General features: G+C 37.2%; 1 protein-coding gene across 5 annotated transcripts in view; it reads left to right on the forward strand.

The window, feature by feature from the left end:
• The window catches only part of kcnip3a (Kv channel interacting protein 3a, calsenilin), a 309652-nt gene extending 283551 nt beyond the window's left edge, over positions 1–26101 (forward strand). For 3 of the 5 annotated variants that reach the window (XM_039768365.1, XM_039768366.1, XM_039768368.1), the window contains 7 exons: positions 9387–9511; positions 9599–9668; positions 13573–13643; positions 17086–17193; positions 17274–17378; positions 18295–18357; positions 23150–26101. In XM_039768365.1, coding sequence (XP_039624299.1) covers positions 9387–9511; positions 9599–9668; positions 13573–13643; positions 17086–17193; positions 17274–17378; positions 18295–18357; positions 23150–23197 — 590 coding nt within the window. In that variant the 3' untranslated portion in view covers positions 23198–26101. Of the gene's footprint in view, positions 1–8112; positions 8845–9386; positions 9512–9598; positions 9669–13572; positions 13644–17085; positions 17194–17273; positions 17379–18294; positions 18358–23149 lie in introns of those variants that run through there. The other 2 variants (XM_039768367.1, XM_039768369.1) reach the window with 2 other exon arrangements.
• The last annotated feature ends 1893 nt before the right edge of the window (positions 26102–27994 follow it).

A 27994-nucleotide genomic window follows, 5' to 3' on the forward strand; every position in this document is an offset into this window, starting at 1 on the left:
TTATTTAGCACAAGCGTGTGGAAAAAATAATAATGGGGTTCCTTTTTACAATAGCAGTATACCTTTATAATGTTACACTGTAACTGTGACTACTCCTTTTTATCTTTGGTCAAGTCAGAATTTTTCATTTCTTTTGGCATTTTTCTTTTCTGGTTTGTACAGCAGGGGTTCTTTTTAATTTTTCTTACCTATGATGAACTGATCTCATTGAGAATTACATCACTCTGATGGATCTGGAGCTCTATCAGATCGAGATAAAGTAAACTTTTCAGGGTGTCTGAGATAGTTTAGGTTTACTCTTTTGCCTAATCTTTGACTTATTTTTGCATCTGTTCAGAAGAACTAAGTATTGCAGTTAAAGAGCAAACATGTGCATGCATCCATCTTAAAACCATCTGATCCTGACACCATAGCTTATGTGGAATATACGCATGCATTTTGTCAAATTTCTTACTGCAACAAATAACCAGCAATAAATACAAGTCAAGAACTGTTTGGGACAAGACACAATTTCATTACAGAGCAAAACAAAAAAAAAGAAGACCTAATAAATTAACCTGGCCAAAACATTTTGCATCACTAAGCCACCCGCTAATAACTTATCTACATTATAATGCACTCTATGAGTGAAAAGTGTAATATTAAAGGAAATAACATAAAAATATCATTAGGAGCGAAATAATTACTTTTATACTACTACTATATTATTTATATATAGTGGACACCAGGGGGAGCACCAGCTCCGCAAACCTGACAGTTACCAGGCACAAGTCCATAAACATACACATTCCATTTTCCGCTATGGAAACCCTTTACATTGTTCCCCAGTGCACAGCACAGTATAAAGAACAACATTTATTTATATAGCACATTTTCATACAAATCATGAAGCTCAAGGTCTTTACACGATGAAGAAAGAAACGTTTATGAGAAACAAAAATAAGATTAAGCAATACTAAGTAACAAACAATAAAGTAAGGTCAGATGACCAAGAGAACAGCAAAAAAAGAAAAAACTCCAGATGGGCTGGAGAAAAATAAATCTGCAGAGGTTCCAAGTCCCCACTCTACCTAATATAAATGATCTAAATTCATCATTATGGTTTTCATGCTTCATGTGAAGAATTTGGTGATGGTCATGTGGACATCTGGGACACTGCCTTTAATCCATTAAACTAGGGAGTACATGGTGTCTTGATCAGGTGGTGGTGGTGCACATTGCCACCACAGAAAAAACAGAAATGGAAGAGCAGAGAATAGTAGGGATTAGTATGGAATGTGGAGCCTTGATGAAAATTATTTTTCAATGCACATATAGTTAACAGGGACACATTAACATGTAGCTATGAGAAAGCCATGTTAAATAATGGGATTTTAGCACTTTTTTAAAATGTTCCACTGTATTAGCCTGGCGAATTTCTATCAGTAAACTATTCCAGATTTTACGTGCATAACAGCAGAAGGTTCACTTCTTTTAAGTTTAGCTCTTGAAATTGTAGGCAGACACTTATTCGAAGATCTAAGGTTATGACTTGGAGTTTAAGGTGACAGGCATTCCAAAATATAGGACGCCATGAGATTAGTTAGGGCTTTGTAAACCATTAACAGTATTTTAAAGTCAATTCTGAATGGCACTGGTAACCAATGTAATGACATCAGAACTGGAGAGATGTGCTCAGATTTTCTTTTCCTAGTTAAGATTCTGGCAGCTGCATTCTGAACTTGTTGCAACAGATTGATGTCTTTCTTGGGTAGTCCTGAAAGGATTGCATTACAGTAATCTAGTCGACTAAAAACAAAAGCGTGAAATAATTTTTATGGGATCTAACTTTTGCTATATTTCTTGAGTGAAAAAATGCTGTCCTAGTAATTTGATTAATGTGTGATTTAAAATTTAGGTCAGAGTCAATAATTACGCCTAAATTCTTTACCCCCATCTTGATTTTTAAGCCTAATGGATCAAGTTTATTTCTAATACCCTCACTATATTCATTTTTGCCAATATCCAAGATTTCAGTTTTCTCCTTATTTAGTTTGAGAAAATTACTACTCACCCATTCAGAAACGCACGTACGACATTGGGTCAGTGAACCAAGAGAGTCGGGGTCATCAGGTGCTATTGATAAAAACAGTTGTGTGTCATCAGCATAGCTGTGGTAGCTCATGTTATGCCATAAAAGAATCTGATCTGATTGAAAAGAGCACTGAACCCAGTATAGATCCTTGTGGAATACCAAATAGAATGTCATGCATCTTCAAAGTATAATTACCACAACTAACAAAGAATTGTCTACCTGTTAAGTATTACTCAAACTAACATAGGACATTGCTGGAGAAGCCAACCCACTGACTAAGGAGAATATTATCAAATTTTGCATTCGCATCTAAGTGGATGAGAACAGATAAATGGCCTCTGTCTGTATTAACCTGCAAATCATTTATTACTTTAACCAGTGCAGTGTCTGTACTGTGATTTGTTCTAAAACCTGACTGAAACTTGTCAAGAATAGCATGTTATTCAAGTGATCATTTAGCTGCGTAATGACTGCTTTTTTTAGAATTTTACTTAAGAAAGGCAGGATGGAAATAGGTCTAAAATTGTGAAAAACAGAGGAGTCAAGATTATTTTTCCAGAGCATGGGTTTAACAACAGCAGTCTTAAAACAGTCTGGGAAGACTCCCGTATCTAATGATGAGTATACTATGTCAAGAACATTATCAATTAGCACATCGGATAATTCTTTGAAAAAGCTTGCTGGTGTTAGGTCAGGGATGCAGATGGAGGTTTTCAGTTGAGAAATTATAATACATAAAATAGGTCGGGTAAATCTATCCTGGTGAAACAATTTAATTTGCTTAAAATGGAATACCAGGATTTAAAAGGATCAGTTTTGGGGGGATGTACTATATTATTTCTAATATCATTAATTTTGTTTTTTAAAAAATATAGCAAAAGCCACAAAAATTTCACTGGTAGTTTTTTAGAGGCATTCCATTTGGTGACCTAGGTTTAGCAAATGATCAATAGTAGACAATAAACTCTTGGATTACCAGGAATATTATTTACAATTTTAGAGAAGTAGCACTGCCTCTCAAGACGAACTATGCTGTTATATTCCGTTATATTAGCCTTCAATATTTCATAGTGAACTATCAATTTAGTTTTTCTCCATTTGCACTCAGTTTTCTGGCACGTTTTCTTTAAATCAGACACTCTTAGGATCTTCCATGGTATAACGGTGCTGGACTATGTCAGCGGCAGCTCTCACTTTAGCTTTAAAATGTTCCATTTTAGTATTTATATTATTACCGCTATTGTAATAAGCACTACAACAGACTTGGTTGTTTATATTGTTAGCAAATTTTGAAGCTGCAGATGTATCAAAATGGCATTTTTTAACGATATGCTTCTCATTAGTTGTAGTTATCAGTACTTCTACATTAAATAATAGGAAAGAAAGGTCTGATATACCGATATCCACGACCTGCCTCACATCAACTTTTAATACTTTAGTAATCACTAAATCCAGCGTGTGTCCCCCCTTATGTGTCAGGCTGGCTAAAGTGCTGGGTCAGATCGAAAGAGTGCTGGAGGTTCATGAATTCTTTTGCTTTCAGGTCACATTGTTTATCGATATGAAAATTAAAGTAACCAACAATTAGGAACCTGTCATAGTCCATCCATCCATTATCCAACCCGCTATATCCTAACTACAGGGTCAAGGGGGTCTGCTGGAGTCAATCCCAGCCAACACAGGGCGCAAGGCAACCCTGAGAGTGGAACCCATGCAGACATGGGGAGAACATGCAAACTCCACACAGGGAGGACACGGGAAGCGAACCTGAGTCTTCTAACTGCGAGCAGCAGTGCTACCCACTGCGCCACCATACCGCCCCCTGTCATAGTCAGTTATTATAATTGACACAAAGACCAAGAATTCCTCAATGAAAGACACATTATATTTAAGAGGTCTATACACAGACAATACTAGAGACTGGAAAACCCCTTGAATAACAATAGCAATATGCTCAAAAGGCACAAATATACCAAAGCTGACATCTTTACGAGTAAACACTTGCTAAGCCAACACTTTTTTTACTTTGGCGAACCAAATAAGAAAAGCTGTAATTCGGAGGTGCAGTTTCACTTAAAAGAGCCACACCGTCACAGGTGAGCCATGTTTCACTTGTAAGAAAGTTGATTTTCCTATCACTAATAAGATTGTTGATGTAAAACGTCTTTTTGGTTAACGTTCTAACATTTAATAAGGCCATATTTAAGTTCTTGGAAGAAAAGTGCTGAATTGGCAGAGTGTTATAGCTGCTTGAAATGGTAATTAAGTTATTTGTGTTAATGCCGCTTTGTGCAGATTTTTTATTTAATCTATAATCTGTTGTTATAGTTTTAATACTGAGCACATCTAGAGGTGAAATGGTAATTCAGTTATTTGCATTTATGCAGTATTGTCCAGGTTTTTACTTAGACTGAGGTTGGTTATTATAGTGTTAATGCAGTGCACATTTGAGGAGAAGCTCGCTACAGATTTATCATATCCTAGCAAGGGCATTATTGAAAGAATTTGGATTAGAATTACAGTACATAGTCAGGCGAGACAAATTACAGAGATTTTCAGAGATGACCCAGATGCCGAATCTATTAGGATGCAGACCATCTCGCCTGAAGAAACGCGACCTCGCAGAAGAGACCCCAGTTGTCCATGAAATCAATGTTTTGTCCCTTGCAGAAGCCTTTCAACTAGCCAATAATCACACAGTAAAGCACTTTCTTTTCCTTCTCTATCCGTCTTCTGCCTCCACTCCTCCTACTTGTCCTTCTTATCCTCCTCCTGACTCTGGCTCCACAAATGAATTAAGGTAGTCCCTTTTATGCTGCATTTGGGAGCACTTCAGGTGGCCCATCAGCGTTATCTGGAAATACTCCCAGGTGTGGTGAAAGCCCAAAGTAGGACTCTGCAGCTTCCCCTGGTGGCCCCCATAGAGCTCAACACGGCTGTGCCAAACTCCATCTCCAATAGAGCCCTATGGGAAATCGAGATGCCACTGCAACCTGGTGGGCTACTGTGGACTGAGGCTTCGCTCGTCTGTGCCTGCTGACCATGAGCCATTATGCCTGCGTGTCTCCTGCGCAGGCTCACCTGGATGACCTATGGGCTTGGGGAGGCAATTCACCAGTTCTGCTTCCTCCCATGTAATAGAGGAATCCTGGCACATGCCCTCCAACCCCTTACTTGTGCAGTTTGACCATTTACCTTCTCCTCTTCCCTTTGTGGGATTTAGTCCATCTGACTGTGTTGGAGGCAGAGCGAGAGCCTCCTTTTACTTCGGTTTTCCCATACTCCTCTGGGGCCGGTCTCATAGGACTCTTACAAAAACAGTGGGGCAAGGTCCTCGTTGCTTAACTGCTCCAGGTCCATACCGCTGTCGTCACTCTCAGGAACATATATCATCCAGGTAGGGGCATCTGGGCATTCCCTATCTGAGAGGTAAGGGAAACAAGAAAACCACTCATTGAACAGCTTGTCCATAAGTCTAGCATGCCACTGTATGGACCCTTCTCTCCAAGGGTTCACTTCTCCCAGGCAGCAATGTCACTCCCTGTGACGACTCCCTTGCAGATAACGACGATGTGCATCCTGCTCCTCAGGGTCTTTTTGGACTGCCTCTTCCCTTTCCTTCCCATCATGGGCTGAAGTGGTGCTTCAGTGAGCTACAGAGCTAAATTTGCATGCGCTTCTGAGTAAGGTTGACACAAGAAAATTTTTTAAACAGGTCGCTACCTTGCAGATGGCCTGGAATTCTGCTGACTGCACCAAATGTTGCAACCAGGGGGGATCACTAGCTCCTCAAACACAGGCAGACACCCAGTACAAGACCAGGAACACAAAGGCTTTGCTTTTCTCTGTGGGAAACCTTTACTTCATTCCCCAGCTGCACAGCACAGTACACATGCACAACTACTGTCAATAAAGCAGTTTCTTTCTCTTCTTTCTTTCCTTCTCTGCCTCCTTCCGTCATCACTCCTCCTCCGACAATTTCATCCCTCTTCCTCCCAACTCTTGTTCCCTGAATGATGACAGGCTAAACTCCTTTTATTGTGCACGTGGGAGTACTCCAGGTGGCTCATTTGCGAGGTCCGGAAGCACTTCCAGGTGTGGAAGAAGCCTGGCAAAGTACAGCTCTGCAGCACCCCATGGTGGCACCCACAGACTCCAAAAGGGCTATGCCAAACTCTAGCTCCCATAGAGCCCTGTGGGAATCCCAAGCACTGCTGCAACCCAGGGGGCCTGTCATATATATATATATATATATATACATAAACATGTAAATAAAACAACTATAATGTAATATAAAAGTGGATGACATATAATTTAATATATAAACTGAATAATTACAGTCTCAGTAACATACAAGCAAATAAATGAATCACATTGTAATAGCTAAGGGGATAATATTTACAGCATTATAATAGGGTATAATACAATTAGACAGTAATAATACAGAAACAAAAAAAACCTATGTATGAACCTAATTAGAAAAAGTAATACAGAGGTGAAATAATTCAATTAAAAGGTAACATTGAAGTGGCAATATATTTACAATTTGTAAATAGAATAGCAGCTGATGCCTCATGGATCCATTATTTCCTATTGTGAATCCTTTGTTTTCATGAGGTATTTCGTTTTTGCTCCCATATCCTTAACACTTGCACTAAACTAACCTTGTGTGAAAATGAGAGTGGCTGCGTGCATGACTTGGTCTTGCAATGGACTATCATCTTGCCCAGTTCTAGTTGTTTCCTTCCACCCAGCTCTGCCAGATATGGGTCAAACCACCTATGACCCTGAATTGGATTTAGCATGTTTGAGCATGTCATGGAATCTTATGAAAAAGTACAACCAAAGAAGACAATAAAATAATTTCAGTTTCATATAGAAGGCAGTATTATATTCAGCATATAAAGGAACTAATGCACATATACAGAATAATAAAGGGAAATAATTGCATTACAATATAGCTGTGGTGCAACTGCATTCCATTTTTGCAAAGAAGATTGTTATGCAGCAGTGTACTGTAGTGTCAATGACACTAGACTTTAAACAGCAATGCTTCTGGTTCAATCACCACCTCAATCTGATATTGTGTAAATTGACTTGGAAAAAGGTGCCAGCCAAAAATAATTGTAAAATCTTGCTTGAAACTCTCAACCCAGGAAAGGGAGTGAATGAACAGGATCACCTTACCAGATATAACAAGTTTCTTGTTGTTACATAATGAATTTATTCTTATGGAGGCACTTACAGTATAATACACACAACAATATCCCATGAGTGATTTCTTTTATAGAGCTTACATACAGTTACAGTATATTATATACAGAAATTACTTTGTAGTAAACAGTATGAAAACCTTGAGAAAGACATCTGGCTTATGCTGCCAATGATTTTGGTAACATTAATTTGAACTCTTTTACATTATGGTCTTCAAAGGCGTAGCAGAATGCTAGGAATATACAGTTAATATGAACTTTTATTAGCTTCATTACTATTATTACAACCAAATTATGTGGGATTTACTCATGATGAAACAGACATACCAAGTAACTCTTCCTAAGTGTTTGCGAGTCCTTTGGATGTATGCACAATATACAGTGAATTCTATAGTCACACTCATTTTCTTTCCAATTAGAACCGCAATTGTAATCGGATAAATGCACGTGTATCTTGAGAAACTATTTTCATTCCTCTTTGCTTGTAATTACTCACTTAAAACATTTTGTCCTGAAGAGACGTTATTTATTATTATTATGCCCTGAGAATAGAGACCCAAGTACTCCTTACTGGCCCCACACATTATGGCTGTTCAGAGCAGACATTACAATATGTGCTGTCTGTGTGCATGCCCCACACTTTCAATAGCAAACTTCAGTATTTCTTTCTCATTTTGACATCAGTGCTTTTTTATTTAGGCTGTAAATTAAACCTCTGTACAAAAATTACTTGTACAAAAATTTGTACAGACAATTAAAAATAACTTGCACTATGAAAAGATTTTTGAGTTATTCTTTGTGTACAACATTGGTGGAGTAATTTCAACAAAAGATCCCCATGTATCATCTGACCAGTGCTTTAAAGGGATGTCAAGTATGAATGTGGTGGAAGTGTGATACTAGCTGGGAATGGTGGCTAAAATTGAATAGGAATGGTTTTCAGGGTTCAGACTGGTAAACTATGAAATATGAAAGGAGATAAAAAAGAAAAACTGCCTTCTGCCAACAATGACTAGGAAAGAGACTGGCTGGAGGTGTTTATAAACTCCTGGGGAGCCTTTGCTCACAGTAAGATGGCTTTTCATCCTCAAGGCTTGCCAGCCAGTGGAGAAGCAGAAGGCGGAGGGGAAGGGGGGGAGCAAGAGTAACGGGGAGAGAGAGAGAGAGAGAGAGAGAGTCAGAGAGAGAATTATTCTTGATCTCTTGTCACTAGTTCACTTGCTTGTTTAAACATGTTGCTGCCTCTCTTCTTCAACAAAGAGAGAGAACGATGGAGTGTAAGGGCTGATTTTGGACATATCAGTTAGTTCCTGCCATCTGCTAGAATCATTCTGGAGTGCTTCACAGTTTGTCATTTCTCCTGTACTGGGAGACAAGTCTCTTTTTCCTTTGTAAAATTCATCTAGGCGCTGGACGGAGAGGGAGGGTAGTAGAGGGCAATGAGAGGCAGAAGCGGCACAGAGTCAGAAGGCTTGCAGACGGTGGGAATCGTATGTCTGGTGTGTATGTTTCTGAAGCTCCTGCACATTCTGGGGCTCATTGACCTCACAGATGAAGGTAGGAGCAGCCACTCAAATTTTTAGCATCTGCCAGGCAGTCCTGTTTACATATGTGTAATTTGGGGTTAATGTTCATTTTCTAAGAAATGCTCCATCAGTAATTTTCACATCATCAAAAGGTACAGCCAACATGAAACACTTAATAGTGGCTGCTTAAAGTTAGTACTTTTAATACTGGATATGTGTTGCCAGCCTATCCATCCATCAATCCATCCATCCATTTGTTTATCCATTCCTCCATTTATTGGACCTGGCAGTACTGGGTGCATAGCAGGAAGCAACACTGGATGAGGTGTCATCACAAAGAATACCCATCTAGTAACAGATAAATAGCAAAAGTATATCTTATATTGTGCCTATAATACCTAAGTGGATCCAGTATGGTCAAATGTACCTGAGGCACATGGTGCTGGAGTTAGAGGTTGTATTTGTAAGCCAAAAGCAGATTATAACAGTTTCTTTGTTTTGGTACTTTCTATACCTTTCTTGCCTCTTAAAAGCACAACAGAACTAAATTTTTGTATTCATTATTTCCTATAGATAGCAGCGACAGTGACCTGGAGCTTTCTACTGTGCGGCACCAACCAGAGGGCCTTGATCAGTTGCAGGCACAAACCAAGTTCACAAAAAAAGAGCTTCAATCACTCTATCGTGGTTTCAAAAATGTAAGTGAAGGGTTATGGGACGATCCTAAGCACCCCATCCACCCGATTCATGCTGTTATTTTCTTTACTTCCTTTCTTATATCTCAGGAGTGCCCTAGTGGACTTGTGGACGAGGAGACGTTCAAAACCATTTATTCCCAGTTTTTTCCACAGGGAGGTAAGTGTACACATACAAACTGGAGAAAGTTAAGGCAATGATGTAGCCATTTTGCCCCAGCAAATATATACACATTTAGTTTCCAGGTATCACTGGCAGTAAAATATATGATGAGAAGAGAAAGAATGTCTCCAAACTTTGCAAATAGTTGATTCAGAAAGTATTCAAACCCCTTCACTTTCTGCTCAGTGTTACAGATTTAATTTTAAATGAATAAATTTGTCATTTTTTGCCCATAAATCTGCACTAAATAACCCAGAATGACAAAGTGAAAACATGTTTTGAGAAAGATTTACAAATTTACTAAAAATGAAAAAAAATGAAATCTCTTATTCATATAAGTTTTTAGATCCTTAATTAGATATTTTGTAAAAACCCCTAGAGCAGTGCTTCCCAAACTCGGACCCGAGGACCCACTGTGGCTGCAGGTTTTTGTTCCAACCAGACTCATAATAGGTGACAACACCTGATAACACTGATCTCATTTAATTAGCTGGTATTTTTTTCTCTTATTGTACATTCAGAAAAGCACAGCAGCATGATTTTTACATTTATAAGACATTTAGAAATATTTCTGAATTTGCTATAGATTTAAATGCTTAACTCTCTTTTGTTGATTTCATTATGTTTTGCACTCTCTCTGTGCAATTTTCCCCCTATCGTAGCTTATTAATGACAATTAAAAACGAGCAGAGCAGACACTCAGGCAAACAACACTGGATAATAAAACGCTGCAACTACTTTAGCGTCAGACCCGCTAATTAGTAAATAATGATTAAACAATTAGAACACCTGGAAATGTAGAATGAAAATCAAGATGAAAATATTGTTAAAAAGAAAAGAATACATTATTCCCAAACTTAGTTTTCTAATTTCTATATTGTTCCCAAAATACAGAACTTGGGAAATAACAGTTCACTTGATTAGCCCAGGAGTCCAATTAAGAACAGAAGCTGATTGGAACAAAAACCTGCAGCCACAGTGGGTCCCCAGGACTGAGTTTGGGAAGCACTGCCCTAGAGCATCAATTAAGCTTCAAGTTTCCTTGGGTAAGGTTATATGAGCTTTGCACTCTAAGACTTGGGCAGTTTATCCCATTCTTCCTGGCAAATCCTCTCAAGCTCATATGACTGGATGGGAAGCATCTGTAACTGTTATCTTCAGGTTTCTCCACACATATTTTATAGGGTTTAAGTTTGAGCTTTGGCTGTGCCACCAAAGAGCAGTCAGAGAATTGTCCTGAAGCTACTTCAGTGTTGTCTTGGCTGTTTGCTTCAGGTTATTGTCATGCTGAAAGATGAACTTGTACCCAGTCTGAGACTGGTGAACTCTGAAGCAGGTTTTATTCAAGGACCTCTCTGTATTTTTTTGCATTCATTCTTCTGTCAAATATGACAAGTCTCCCTGTCCCTGCTGCTGAGGCGTATTCCACAGCATGATGCTGCTACCACCATGCACCTTAGGGACAGTATGTGGCAAAAGATAAGCAGTGCCCAAAGAGTTCAATTTTTCTTCAGACTTCTCTTCAGACTTGATAATCCTCATGTTCTCAATGTCCTTTAAATACCATTTGACAAACTCCAAGTGGGAATTACCCACTATACTACAAACACTTGACTGATGATCTGTTGCTGAGATAGCCATCCATCTAACAGGTTCTCCAATCACTGCAGAGGATTTCTAAAGCTCTGTTATAGTGGTCTCCCTGACCAAGGTCCTTTTGACCAGTTACTCTGTTTGGTTGGACAGTCAAATCTAGGAAGAGTTGATTTCAAGTCTTTCACGTCACAGTTATGGAAGCCACTTCACTCCTGGGAACAAGCAAAGCTTTAGAAATGGTTTTAATACCCTCACCCTGATTATGCCTCACCACAATTTTAATCGCAGAGGTCTACAGACAATTCCCTGAACGTCATAGCTTGGTCTTTGACAAGCTAGATGAGTTGTTGGACCTTATATACACAGTTGTGTCTTTCTAAATGATGTCAATTCGATGTAATTATTCACAGTTGGACTCCAATCAAGTTCTAGACACATCTCAAGGATAACCAATTACAATGCACCAGAGCACAATATGGAGTGCCAAAGCAAGGGTCTGAATACTTTATATTAATGAGAGATTATAGTTTTTGATTTCACATACATTTACTAACCTTTCTGAAAACATGTTTTTACTTTGTCATTATGGGCTTTAGAGTGCTGATTGTTGGGCAAAAATGGAAATTTTGTCAATTTAAAATTAAATCTACAACACAATAAAGTGTGCAAAAAATGAAGGTGTCTGAATACCTTCTGAATCCACTGAACATGGACTGTGCAGAAGAAAACACTGGGAGTTCAAAAGTAGCCATGGTTAATATAATGTACTCCAGTAACCACAGCTCTGCTTTAACACCTCTCGTTAAGGAGCACTTTCTGAAGAGGAAATACAGCCCTAATATGTCTTTCAAAACAGGCAGCAAACAGTCTAGTGAACCACTGTAGTCTGAATATGTGGAAAGCTAATGTTCACAGATTTCATGGCTCATTATAATAATGAGAAAGGCATTTATAGAAAAGTGGGCCATTTCCATTGCAACTGTTTTAGTAATGTGTTGTAAAACAAAAAAAAGTGAGTTCTGATTGGAGGGTTCAGGTGTTACATACTGACCTAGTGGTAGTTCAGGCTCTTAAGGCCCAGAAACAGACTTATATGATTGAAAAGTTTTTTCTCACTAACTGAGAACAACACATGGCCACTCCAGCATTCACAAAGGCAACTGTCCTGACTATCCATCCATCCATCTATCCATCCATTCATCCATCCATTATCCATCCCGCTATATCCTAACACAGGGTCACTGGGGTCTGCTGGAGTCAATCCCAGCCAACACAGGGCGCAAGGCAGGAACAAATCCCCGGGACGGGCGCCTGTCCTGACAAGTTGTCCTGAAAACTTTTCTATATGTCCTTTTCATGGAAACAATATTTCAAGTTGTCTTAATTTTCACTTACGATAGAAGTAGGAGGTCTTTTCACATTAGCCAATGGGACCATTAATTGATTCCATCAGTCCAACTTTTTTGAATCCATTTTTTTATTACAGTATCCTGAAAACTGTAGCTTGTTCTAGCAAAACTGGGCTGAGCATGAAACAACCATGAATAGGGACATCATGGTGCCCTCACACATTATGTGACACATTTATACCAGGAGGTCCTAAGGAAAACTGTGGTGAACAAGGGCAGAACCAAAAATCCCTACACAGATATTAAATTACTGACTTTATTTACTAAGCAATCAATGCATCAAGTAGCTAATTAATATTTAAATATATATCATAAATTAAACAGGCATCTAATTGCAAAGTAATTTGTTAATCATTAATTAAAAATTTTTTTTTCTGATCACTTTATATAAAATGTCCAGTATTTTATTATTCTTATGTATATGAAAGACCAGATGAACTACCTTGAAAGAAAAGAGCAAAAATATTAGTTTGTGTCTGCCCAAAACAGTACACTGGTAATCCCTACAGATATGTCCCTGGTCAAAAACATAAAAGCTTTTACTAAACATAGTATTGTCATTGAGCGCATTATATGGGATCTTTCCAGCATAGCTCATTTATTGATGGAGTTCTCCTTTCATCTTCATGCTGAAAGTAGTCCACAATTATCCTCTTTCCTGTATATTTGGTAATCTGGCCCTAGACTGAAGTACTTTACAAATGGTGGCGGTTTGGGAAGTGATAGAGGGTATTGTGGCTAAGTGACATTTGGTGGAGATGCTAAGAAGCAGAACTGGTTGAAAGAAAGACAGAAAGAATCATAGTGTCTACTGGGTTGGACGTGGGGGTTTAAAGAGGATACTGGCTCTGACTTACAGCAGTCCATCCAAATAATAAATATGTCTTTCTTTGCAGATGCAACCACCTACGCACACTTTCTGTTTAATGCATTTGACATCGACAGGAATGGATCAATCCGATTCGAGGTGACCACATCTCTTTAAATGTCTTTTTTTTTTTTTTTTTAAATGACCAGTCTAATTCGATTTCTGCATCCAGTCCAGGCTAAATGTGTCTGTTTCCATAAAAAGCCCAAAGTCTATTGACAGCAGCCTTTTATGGACAGGAATTGATTCTGCGGGAACTCTTGCCTCTCAGTGGGACCAGTTAGGCCAATGTTGTATTAATATTTGCAGCAAGAACAAATGCTGATTCAGGCAGGCCTCCCTCCCATTGTCAGAGAGTCTATTTGCATTTATAGATGCTTCATAAATAAGTGATTAGACAAGTCATTAACGTCTGGTCACCAGTTGCCATACCTGTATCAATATTTGCCAAATGCATTACAAACATAAGTTTAATAAGAGAAAGTCTTTCATGTTGAAAAGGCCAGTGTCAATTTAACACTTCAGTAGGTGGTATAGGTTGGATGACTGCACCAGTTTATACTAACTAAAACTCTTGCCTCAAACACTATAAGGCTGCATAAGTTGATGGTCCATTTGTTTAACTGTAACTGTTCCAACTGGTCATTACTTTTAGGCAGTGGTGTTTGTTATGAGGGTGTAGTGTTGGCTGACGCACACTATAATCAAAACAGACATTTCTAATAAGTGATCGTATTTAGATTAAATTAAATTAACTGCAAAATGGAACTGCTCATGTGCACTCTTCCTTATTATGAGTGCTAATACCCACACTTGGTAGCCTAAGAATAAAGGACAGATTCATTTTCGTTTAGGTACTTGGCTGTAGGACACAAAATGATTACGGACAGATGCAAGATCAGAAAATACAAAGCAAAAATAAGATAAGAAGTGGAAATCTAATGAAATTAGAGTCAGTCTTGACCCTAGAATTTTCTCTTCTGCAAGATAGCCCTCTTTTTCCTCTTCTCCACTTTTAGTCACATTGTCTTGACTCAACACATCTGTGTTCAAGGTCACATTTATCTTACTTTAGTAATGATCATATGACCAAGGGTAATAAGGCTCCAAATCTTATAACAGTGTTATTGTATAGTCAGTCTAGGTTACACTGTGCCCAGGATTCTACCTTCAAATATGCACGAGGAGGCAGATTTATGTCCTTTTTTTACTCACTTTTTAAAATGCATTATTCTTTTGCCAATACTGGGGGAATTCTTGTTCATATTCAAAGTTTTTTTTTTTATTAACAGCCTCATGTCATTTGCCAAGAAAGTTTTTTTTTTTATATATTTTAGTTAAGACTGTGAGAAAATATATGGAATACAAGGGGCTATACCTCCTCATTCCTAAGCCTTTCTCATAATATGGCCTTTCAAGTTTTAAATGCTGCATTGTGTAATTATATGTAACATTTGTACTTCTTAAGTGTGAACCATAAATGTGCTTTTGTTAAATGTCATCAGCTACAACTGAGAAATTTAATAATTTTACAAAATAATTTTTGTAATAATTTTGCCAGTTTCACAGTACATGCTGATCCTCTTTATTACCATCTGTATAATTAACCAGAATGTTAGTTAAACATTTTTCTTATCAACATAACATAAAAAGCACTAGCTTTGGAATAGATTTCCAGTGGTCGTTGTATTTAATGCCTCTTAATTCTGAAAAGTTCCTTGGACCATAATTTAGTGCTAATTTTAAGCTGATTATATATCTCTCTCCACGCTCTATCTTAAATTCTCACTTTTTTTGTTTGGTCAACCCCTCATTGCTTGCCTTATCAAAAGAGTTCTAAAGATCAAGATAAATAATCTATGCATCTTTCTGACAAAACATGCCACCCCTTTAAATCCTTTGGAATAAAATCTTCCCTAGTTTAACCCATGTGAAATGCTGCCCATACTTGAATCTATTTTGCTCTGTATCGCCATTAACAATTTCTTCTACTTTCCCTTTTACAAATGTTCAGTTAACTGTCCAGTTTTAAATAAGACCTCCCCAATCACTATTTTTATTAAATTGAATGCTAGAAAATGTTATTCTGTCTAATTTTTCTAGAATACAATGATTTTTGAAAAACGTTAAGAGCTGAAAATGCATCATCTTGAGCACTCTTGAGTAAATGTAGGATTTTTCTCTTTTTATCATGTAATTACATGTAATTTTCAAATCATTTAATAATATTTCATCAATATTCATTGTATCAACTAGGAGACTTTAGGATTCTTCAAAAATAAAGACCTGTGGGGTAGAAAATAGAATTCATAATTGTTCAGATAACATTCTAAAATTATTGCCTTCAGATATTTTGGGCAACATTTAGATTATTATCTTTTTTCAACTGTGTTTGTTTCCTAAGTGTACTGTCTAAGAAAATGGTAGAGCTAGAACTAGCAAGTATTTTTTATATTTATATATATATTTATATATATAAAGTTTCTCTAGTCTTTGCTTCCAATGTTGCAGAAATAATAAGTAATGAATAATAATAAAAAAAATGAGCATAATTAGAAGTCCAAATATCAGATTAGTGAGGTAGGATGGTTAGCCTGTCCACATGGGCTATAGTATGGGGGCTGTATCACCTGCTGTAAAAACAAGCAACTTTAATGGTGCTGATGTTGTAGAAACACTTAAGTAGGGCATTGCTAATGTACTGTAGTAAATGTGGGGTATCTAGCCTTGTTAGCCTTTCACAAGTGTAAACAATTGTTCACCTTAGCAATGTGCTTCTCTGCAAAGTATGTAAGGACTTCATTCCTATGAAATTGCTTATGGACGTCCTCATCATTCTCTTCTTTTTTCTCCTATCAACTACTGCATTTGGAGTCAAGCAGTAAGTCAAATACAGCATGACATTTAGATGTCATGTCAGGGAAACTATGGCACTTCCTTTTCATTTGGGAGTGCTAATGTTTACACTCGTAATGTGGCTTTCACATTAAATATTTGTGTCAATTCAGTTACTTCAGTTCAGAGGAGAGGGCCACTATTTTGTGCTGGTATATAGATAGATAGATAGATAGATAGATAGATAGATAGATAGATAGATAGATAGATAGATAGATAGATAGATAGATAGATAGATAGATAGAAAAGGCATTATACTAGATAGATAGATAGATAGATAGATAGATAGATAGATAGATAGATAGATAGATAGATAGATAGATTAGTTTACAGATTGTTACAGAATATTGTATGAGGGTGACTTTATATGAACACACTTCTTTTTTCACAAAGGTCACAAGGAGTGGAGCCCTTTCTAGCAGCTTGCAGTTCATCATAGCAAACACAGTCATTACCCTTCCACACTCACTCACAACATGGCAGTTTAAGGGCTCCAGTTAATCTAAAGTCACTTTTTGGATATAAGAGCCATGATGATTCATGAACAAAAGGAAATAAGCAGACTTATTAAGCAAACACAAAAAAAAAATGTTTTTATGGAACACATCAGCTAAAAAAAAACCTTTTTTCTTTTTGGGAAATCTAGGACTTTGTTATTGGTCTGTCAGTGCTACTTCGAGGAACAGTCAATGAAAAGTTAAACTGGGCTTTCAACCTCTATGATATTAACAAAGATGGCTACATTACCAAGGAGGTGAGCACAAAGTAACAATAGTTAGGATGGAAGCAGCAGGAGTATTGCAGTTTATTAACACCAGTCTCATTTTTCCATAGGAGATGCTTGCAATTATGAAATCCATCTACGATATGATGGGACGCTACACATATCCAATTGTAAGAGATGACGCCCCATTTGAGCATGTGGAGAAGTTTTTTCAGGTATCTAAATTAACAAATAAAAGACAGACTAATCAAGAACTTTTAAAGAGTCAGTTCTTGAGTCAGACTTGAAAGAAGTAACTTCTTGTCAGTAACTGTACAGAGAAGAAAAAAAGTGAACTATAGTATCACTGAACTGATAACTACATGAAGCAGCCTGATCTGCATTATCACTGAAGCGAAAGCATAGAAAACTGACCATTTCTAAGCACCACCCAGGTCTGAGCATATCCATATACCATTTTCAGAAATGGCACTTGCAGTTCAATGTTTAGATGCAGAACTGAGCAAAGTAATAAACCCCTATAAGAATAATATCAGATTTATTAGAGAATATTTATCAACAGGCATCAATTTAAGCATTTAAGTACCACACACAAACATCCTTATCTTTGGAATAAAGAAGTCTAAGTTTGAAAAAGGAGACTTGGCCAATTGTACCTCTGAATATAGCTGTGTTACTGTATGCTGCTGTCTGTATGTGTCTATCAAACAAACTGAAATGATTATCATTCCATAAAAGTTAAAATGCTGACTGGATGGTGTGAGTAACACTCAAGGGTGAGCTGTATGCTGCATGGAACTTCCAGTTGCAGTGTAACTGACTGACTTTAAATCCACCCATCAAAAGTTTATCAATTACAAATGGGTTCTACCTAAACACAGGTTTAATGGTGGGAACTTAGTGATTTAATTCATCCATGAGTGACGCAGCTTAAAGTACTGTATGCATCTTTTACAGTCACAGGCCTACCTAAAGAAGACAGTGTGTCTCTTCTCAGGTTCTACTGCTTTCGCTCAAAACTCAGTATGAATTGTTTTAAAGATAGTAACTTAGCTCTTGAAAAAACGAAATCGTTTAAAATAAAAAAAGAATGAACAACAATGCTGCTTTCTATTTTTTTTGTTTTTTTAGAAAATGGACAGAAATCGGGACGGAGTGGTGACAATTGATGAGTTCATAGAAACTTGCCAAAAGGTAACCTTATTCTCAACTTTCTTTTTTTTTTAAAAAAAAAAGTCTGATAGTTATAACAGCATGCAACTAACCCTGACACAGAGAATGACCACCACTGTTCATCACATCACAGGCCTAGATGCTGCAATCACTCTTAAGCAGTGAGCTACTTCTCTTCTTTAAACCCTTATTAAAAGGGGGGGGGCAGGAAAATTTTGTATTTTACTTAAAATGCACATTGAGTTTTAAACCTCTGCCGAAGACTCCCTGAAGATTGTCAGGAGTGTTCCCATTATTAGCCTCCTCATTTCTTGTATATGTAAGATGTCCAAACAGTGATCAGAGAATAGCAAATAAAATACATAACTCCCAGTCTTTATTGCTTATTGCCTTCTTGGATGTTTTTCTGCCTTTACCATACCATCTTCTACGGAATTTCCCCAGTCATGCCATATTTATTTCCCAGTATATGAAAGCACCTTTTTTCTAATTGGGTATGAGAGCTGACTAGTCTTTACTGTACCATCATGCACAGGAGCATAAAAGATATTTAACCACACCATACTATGTATAAAAATATTTTACAGCTCTTCAGATAGTACTACTTCTCTAACTGAGCAGAAGAGTCCTCTTTCTCCTGCCACTTTCCTTTGTGCATAGTCATTATAGTCCTCCAGTCTGTGCCCCCTTTTATTGTTCATAGCATTAGCCAGCCACACTAATTTTGTTACACTAAATCACAAAGCTCACTGAGTATAGGACATATGAAGAATTTAGTTAGTGATACTTTATGCCCATGCTATCAATTCATATGTGTCATGAAATTTACACCAGTAAAGAAGCTGGAAATTTCCCATTTACTACAGGGAATTTTGATGAAATACTAAATAATTTCTAGATTACAGAGAGAAACGTACTAAAACCACTATAAAAGTTGTTTTATTTATGTAAATCCTAAACACATGTTTGAAAACATTGTATTCTGTGAAGATAAGATGAAGCAATAAGATATAATTTTTCTGCATATAAAAAGGTGATCTGGCCAATTACCATAAGGTAGTTAGCTTAACATGTATAATAGGAAATTAATTGGAGCAATCATTAAAATCAACAATATATCGCAGCCACTGCAGTACAGTCACTGGGAACAACAAAAGGCTCTGTCTGGTTTTGTAACTGAAGATATTTGTTCTTCTTTACCTCTCTGGTCTTATTCACCCACAACCACGGCACTTGTTCTATCTTTTATGCTCTTTCTCTTTCTGCTCTAGTGCAATGTCAATGCGTCAGTCCCTCTCTCTGTCTCCCTGTGTCCTGTCCAACAATGGCTGCTTACTAATTGACAGCATCAGTGTTTAAATCTTCCAGAATAACACTATAGGACAGTGGTTCTCAATCTCAGTCCTGGAGACCCACTGTGGGTGCAGGTTTTTGTTCCAACCAACTTCTGTTTTTAACTGGACTGCTAGCCTAATGAAGTGATCTGTTATTATGCAGTTTCTTTGTTTTGGAGTCAATGTACAAATTAAGAAACTAATTTTGGTAAATTATTATTAAAATGTACTAAGCAGTTATATGGAAAATATAGTTTTCACTTTTTAACAATATATTCATCCTGATTTTCATAGTTCTTTTCCAGGTGTTCTGGTTATTTGAGCATGGGAAAGATGTTATATAAATAAAATGTATTATTATTATTATTATTATTATTTACTAATTAGTAGATCTAATGCAAAAGTAGTTACAGCCTTTCATCATTCAGGTGTCTGCTCTGCTTCTTTTTAATTATCATTATTAGGATACAACAAAAGAAGCAAGCTACGCAGAAAAAGGTCAAAATAATAGAAAACAAATGACTTAAGTATTTAAAGATATTGAAAAAATAGAAATACTTCTAAATATTTTGTAAATGTAAAGATCATATTATTGTGCCTTTCTGAATGTAGAATAAGGCAAGAGAAAAAAAGACTAGCTAATTAAATGAGATTGATTGTATTCACTGATTATGAAGCTGGTTAGAACAAAAGCCTGCAGCCACAGAGGGTACCCAGGACTGAGTTTGAGAACTCCTGCTATAGGATATCTGATTGCAGATGGGCTAGCACATTGTTTTTGGAAAAGGTTTTTCTAGAAGGTCACTACAGACATACTGTCCATTAAGGCTCAAGTTGTATTGGTCTGCCTGCTGCTGCAATACTGTATAGGGTGGTCCAGATCTAATTATGCAATTTTCATTATACTATAACTTATTAAGTTCATTACATAGAAAATCAACCGAGAAAACCCAGACCATCCAGAAGTGTGCGAACTGACGACATGAAGAATCGTCTTCGCACCGAACTGGAATCATTCCCGCATAAATCAAAGTCATCCAGACGATCTGGATCTGTATAATTAGATCTGGACCACCCTGTATTTTTACCTATAGGTTTGATATTAAAACTGTGGCAGCTATACCATAGTAAAAGTTATGCTGGTATAGTTGCATCTCCAGTCCACTGTGGTTCTGATGTTAATTATACTTCAACAGCTGTACATTTATTTACCAATAAAATATCCAACAATGTAACTTACCAATATGCTAATGAGTACTGAGACATAATAACACTGAGCAAAACTTTAATTTTAATCCCTTGCCCAAGTCACAATTTTGCAGCAGATCAAACCCTCTCCTCCTGGCAACTGTTAAACAACCACCACTGAGCTCTCCACCCAACTGCTTTTCAGTCTGTTAATAGTAATCAATCTCTTTTTTATTGTTCCTTCTTCATATTTACAATTTCACCAACTTTAAACCAATTTTCTCCACTGTGCAGCACACTCTGTTAAATCTACAACACACTGACTGGATGGCCCAGCCCTGGCAAAGGCAGTTCTAGAATTGCAAGTGGCCAGTAAAGCAGTTTCAGCTGCATCAGTGCTGCCATTCTGCATAGTATTTACTCTACAACATTTACAAGGCATTAGTATCACTGGCTGAAATCTGGGATTTTGAAATCTAGTAAGGTTGGACCTAAATGTAAATCATTTTTCACACAAGTTTGATGTAGTAAAACAAATATTTATTTTAATATAGAATTTACATTCAGATGTAACTGTTGGCTGATCTATGTGATAGTTTGACTTTGGCATAGTGGTCCTTCATCAGCAAACCTTTGAGAAGCAATGATAAAGAATAACATTATATGGCCAAGCTTCATGTTAAGAATATTTTTAGCAAATAGCTGCAGACATCTGTCTGTTCTAATACTCATAGCTCTTGATACAGTTTTACAAATTATATGCCTCATTATGCCCATTTCTGTTTTCTCTAAATGCTGTGGTTTCCACCACATGGAAAGGCAAGTATGTTAGGTTCACTGCCAGATCTAGATTGGCTGGTGTGTGGGTTTTTACACGCGAGTGTCCTTGTGAGAACGAGTCTGTCCTTGCTGAGCTGAATAGGCTTTAGATTTTTTTATTCACAACTGAATCATAACAGACATTTTTCTTTGCTGATACTGATACCATTAACAAATAAAGGGCAGGATGGGGATTTCCAGTCTAGATACTTGTTTTTAAGCAGGGTGTCAGTTTACCGAATAAAGACGGCCAATAATAGTCAGTCAAGTTACAGTGTATAAAGATTTTTTGATTATTTTAAATAGATCAAGGATTTATTACAATGCATACATAATAGATCAGTAAGACTTACATTAGTGCATCTTATCGTAATCAGAAACCTTCCCATTACCCAGCTGTAGAGTAAAGAATGATGGTTTTAGTTAATTAATCTCTCAGAGATGCTTAAATATCCAAAAGGTTAGCAACAGTTCAGCATGCTCAGTTTTTTGGGACAATATTGCCAGATTTTTAAAAGATATATTGAATTGTTTTCTGTAAAGTGATTTTTTTTCAAATTTTAAGTAAAACAGGATGTTCTTTTCCAAATACTTTAGATAGCTTTGAATTCTTCCCACTGAGCAAATAAGTTGGTGTTCGACTATAACTTATCATAAATAGATTATTCATCAAGAAGTAATTATCCTATGCATTAATAATATTTCAATAGGGTCTAAGCAGGAAACAGTAACTAAACATATGAGTTTTGCTTGAAAGCATTTCTCACATGCAGTGGCATACAGTGAATCATTTTCAGATAAAATGTGGTTTAAGGGTGCCCCACTTAACATTTGCAGTTACTTATTGCACACCTTTATCCAACGTGGCCTGCAAATCTTAGTTACTTCAAAATTTGCATTAGCGGGTTAGGAACTTATTTAGGGTTACTCAATGGTGTGGCTGAACAGGCATTCTTATGCATTACAACCAGCAATCCACAATTTAGAACTTAACAACATTTTTCACAAGAACAGGTCTTTCAGGCCTTGATAAGTTAAACTGTCATAAGTAAGCTGGAATGTGAAGTTCCTAATCTTTGCTTTCTATGACAGCACTACATAACGCCCAAAAAGCAGTTCAACAAGTGAAAAAAACAGTTTTGGACATTTTATGTTAAAATGTACTCTTTATTAGGTTCCAAATGTGGCATCTGTTGAATTGATTTGAATCTAAAAACTGCAACACCTAACTTCTTCCTTTAATAATTTTAAACATTTCATATGTATTGCATACTTACTTAAATAACTCCACTGGAATAGAGGTTGTAATTTTTACATATATCACAAAGAAATACAGACCTTAGAATTTCCTATAATGCATTCAAATGGGGTTCAAATACTGCCATCTATAACACAGAAAAAAACGCAGAATTAAAAAGTATTTAACAAAAAAGTCTATTGACATATTTCCTGTCTATTTTCTTTCTTTTTAGGATGAAAATATCATGAACTCTATGCAGCTGTTTGAGAATGTGATCTAGAGCAACTGCACCAAACCAACATCAATGCCTGTCTTCTCCATCGTCTTTTGTCATCAACAGACTGACATTTTCTATAAATATTCACTGTACTACCCACAGAAATGAAACCATAACTCTTACTGATACCATCATCATCATCATCATCGTTGTCACTGAGAGAGCTGGGTACTCTGTAAATCATACGTATGTGCTTTCAAACGATTTTCAGCCTTCATCCCAAGACACCAAGTTTCTGAAACTTTGCCAACCTCAGCCTCCCAGCCAAATCAGAAGAAAGCAACTTAACCTACAAGGAAATTGTAGTTTTGCTGCTAAATGCACACAAGCACAATTTACTGATAAACAATCATGATAGACAATGTATGGGGGCCAAACTCGATGTAGAGCTGGGTGGCTACTCCCTGGAGATTGAATAGCACAATTTCAAGTTGCCAAGCACTTTTGGATATTGGTACGAAGGTTCTTGGAATATTCCCATCCAAGCACAAATGTTTAAGGTTTTTTTTTTTTGTTTGTTTTTTTTTAAATACTTGATGTTTTGCATGTTTTCATTGGGGATGGGATTTAAGGTAGGAGTGATGATTTTTTTAGTGTTGTCTGCTGTATTTCCCACATTGCAGCCTGGCACTTAGTCCACTGAGCACCTTGAAATAAGCTTCGTATGTCAAAGCGATGTAGCCCTTGAACTGCTCGGGCCCCGTTCTTCCTGCACTGTAGCCTCAGGCATCTCCAAGCAGCACAGCTCTTTGGGGATAAACAGATCCCATCCAGTGAATGATAAATCATTCTGTTTGCATTTATATACTTCATTACTAGAGCCTATAGAATGGTTTGCGGTCACTGGGCCGGTATTACACGGGTGGCAGCCATTGCTCTGTGGTTAATATTTATTTTTTGACTGATGCTTCAAACTCTGCAAAATATGCTTGTGCATGGGTCAATCTGGCATGGAGGTAGCTGGGGTGGCACTGATCTGAGAACCACACTACTGCATGGTAACACTCATTTTCAGCATTTGAATAATCGGAAGAATCAGCCTTATCACTTCAGGTGAAGTCATCTCTTAGTTAACCCTTTGTGCAAGAATAACTTATCATTGTCCTGGGCAACTTGCTGACTGTTACTCTGTCTCCATCTCTAAGCAGACAGATTTGGCATAAAGCTGTATAAGAGTCTATATATTAAAAGTTTCATAAACATCATGCAAGTTAGGGTTTACAAATCTATGCACACTTAATGAAAAAATCTGTAAACTCAAAAGAAAGCTTTTCTTGGGAAGGTATTTTGCTTTTTAGTTGACAGCATGTTTGGTGTGGCTGCACACAAAAATTTCATAACAAATGATAATGATTTTGTTTATACAAAACCCACAGAAATATCAGGCAGTAAAAATTTCACCTCATTGATCAATGCATTTATCCCATTAAATACCAAGTGTGAATGACTTTCTGCTGCTAAGACCTCTTAGTCTCCTAATGCACAATTGAAAATAACTCAAAGTGATAATCGGAATTCACACAACTTTCATAGGCTTTTACATGTCTGAATCCAAATGAAATTATAAATAGGCCGGTAAAAAAAATACTAAAAACTGCTTGAACTTTTAGTCCAAGATGGTTAATACACACAGAACTATAGTACAAATGAAATATGATTAATACATTTGTTAGAATTGTATCACGTGCAAGTTAAGTAACTCTCTCAGGATCATTCTGTAAGTCAGAGGCAAGGAATGCCCCAGAAGGCACTAAGTTTTATGTCCCACTTTTTAACAACATAAAAAAGACACTTACTTAAAAGGTTTCACGTTAAAATTATTCCCAAAGAGGTAAGCTGAAATGGAAAGATAATATAATTAGATATTAGCACAAAAACAATTGTACTGAGTACATTGCTGTCGCACACTAACTGGGAATGGAATTAAGCTCGGCCCCTGGGGCTATGAAGGAGCAGCACTAACCACTGTGCCACCTAAGGCAATATTATGAACGCTTTCAACAAAACAGATATTCAGACTTTCATGAAAAACTGCAGGAATTTAATTTTTTTAACCTTTAAAAATGTATCACTAGTAATCATATCTTATAAGTTGGGGCTAGAGTTACTGTCTAGATCAGTGGTTTTCACCCCTTTTTAGAAGTGGATTGTTTTTAAATTTAGTAACTTTTCATGGATTGGAGACAGGCTTTGAGTGACTTATTTTGTTGATATTCGATCAAAGGTCCTTCCCCTTTGGAGTTTCGAGCTTCTCAATCTTTTTAATAAACACATGGGAGTGTGTTGCTTCCAGATTTAATACAAGAAGACCTCCACAGACTGGTGACATTTCATATACAGCTTTTTGTGGACCAGTAGTAGACAACAAAAGCATTAACAGAATGACCACACCTGGCAAAATGTTCTACAGACCAGTGCCAATCCATGGACCGGCAGTTGGGTACTACCGGTCTAGATCACAAAATTCATATTTCCCAACATATTGCAAATCTGTATGATAGATAAACAAGCTAAACCACAATTTTGGAATTGTCACAATATTGTTATTATAAATCATTAAGTAACAAAACCACATAGCTGTCTCCCTTACAAGCATTATCCATCCTTTGGATGAGACGTTAAATCAAAGTCATGATTGTCTGTCATCATTAACGATTCAATGCTATCTTTTAAACAGTAGGGCGTATACTGATGTCCTGGCTAAACTGCCCATTACTGCCTTGTCCATTCTGGTCCCCTATTAATTCCCTGTCTTTAACTGGTTACTGTCTCCCTCATGTTCACTACATAATTACTAATATGTGGTCAGCATTCCGGCGCAAAAGCTGTTGCATCACACAGGTGGGTGCTACGCATTGCTGGTGATCGAAATGGCTTCCCTTTCCACTACTTTGAGTATTGAGAAAAGTATTATGTATGTATGTATATATATATATATATATATATATGTGTGTGTGTGTGTGTGTTTAATTAATATTGTAATATTGTTATTATTATTTTATTTGCACCCAAATAATCCATAATAGCTTACTGATAAATTGGCTCAGTTCATGCCCACTTATGGACTATCACTTTGGACAGTATATGTTATGTTGGAACTGGGACTGGTTCTCTGTGTTTACACAATTACACGCATTGATAACAAAACAGTATTGGCAGGTGGACTAATAACATCTGATCATATTTTAAATAAGTTATGTAAACTGACATAGTTGTTATGTAAATAGATTGAATTTTCAAAACAAACCTGTTTTACATAATTCCCATATTATCTTGACAGCTGGGAACAGGCCCAGCTACAGGGAAATAAATTATAGAGGGACATCCTATTTTTTTGGTTACAGTACTCTAAGTGAAACTTTGCCTTTGCAAACAATGCCAAAACAACTCCAATAATTGAACCTGTGCCATTTTGCCACCAAAGACTAGACACTGAATTTAGTTATAACAATAGACTGGTCAATAGCCTATACATCAACAAAAAAGTACAGTATACACCAACCAGTCTTTGATAACCAATATCCATCCATTATCCAACCCGCTGAATCCGAACACAGGGTCAAGGGGGTCTGCTGGAGCCAATCCCAGCCAACACAAGGCACAAGGCAGGAACCAATTCCGGGCAGGGTGCCAACCCACCGCAGGACACACACAAACACACCCACACACCAAGCACACACTAGGGCCAATTTAGAATCGCCAATCCACCTAACCTGCATGTCTTTGGACTGTGGGAGGAAACCGGAGCGCCCGGAGGAAACCCATGCAGACATGGGGAGAACATGCAAACTCCACGCAGGGAGGACCTGGGAAGCAAACTAACTCTTAACTGCGAGGCAGCAGCGCTACCACTGCGCCACCGTGCCGCCCCTAACCAATATACAGTATAATAATATGAAACCCTTGTAAAATAAGTGAAGTAAGTACATACCATTCATCCATCTTCCTAACTTGCTTATCCAGGGCCAGGTTGTGGGGCACGTGAAGTCTATCCCAGTAATCACAAGGTGCAAGGCAGGAGCAACACCTTGGACAGGGCCTCAGTCCATTGCAGAGCGAATACACACACACACACAGACACAGAGTAGGGCCAATTTAAAAATGCTAATTCATTTAACCTGCATGTCTTAGGACTGTGGGAGGAAATCAGAGCACCTGGTGTATACCCACAAGGAGTATACACACTCCATAGTCTCTGTAATTGTGTGTGAGCACCATTACCACTATGCCAAGGTGTCACCCCAAAGTCCATACCATTACAGTAAATCTGACTAAAAGAAGTTAAACATTAAAATCACACATTCCTAACATGGTAAACTCAACTACACTAACAAAACAAACACACTCACCAATCATTGATAATAATATTAACCATAGTTAATCATTTATCGATAAAATTGTAGACTTCTTGTCCTTGAATAAAAAACTTTCTTCCCACTCCAGTAGTACTAGGATGTTGTATTGTGTTATAGCCATTATGAATGCAGTGAGAAGTCAAACATAATGACATCTTTACATCTTGCCTGAACAAGGGGCCTGATTTGCCTTGAAAGCTTGCATATTGTAATCTTTTTAGTTAGTTGCTTGAATTTCCACTCCAGTAACGTAAGGAGTAAATTCAGTCGGCTTGGTTATAAATGCTGTGTAACAGTTCCAGATTTCTGACCAGGGCACTTTATGTACGACCTATGCACGTTCTCCCTGTGTTAGCTAAACGGCAGTTCAACGTGCAGACCAAAGCAGATGTGTGCGCACAATTGCAGATTAGATTTGATTATTTATTTATAAAAGCACATTTAA

The sequence above is a fragment of the Polypterus senegalus genome, chromosome 11, assembly GCF_016835505.1.
Source record: "Polypterus senegalus isolate Bchr_013 chromosome 11, ASM1683550v1, whole genome shotgun sequence".
Classification (NCBI taxonomy): Eukaryota; Metazoa; Chordata; class Cladistia; order Polypteriformes; family Polypteridae; genus Polypterus; species Polypterus senegalus.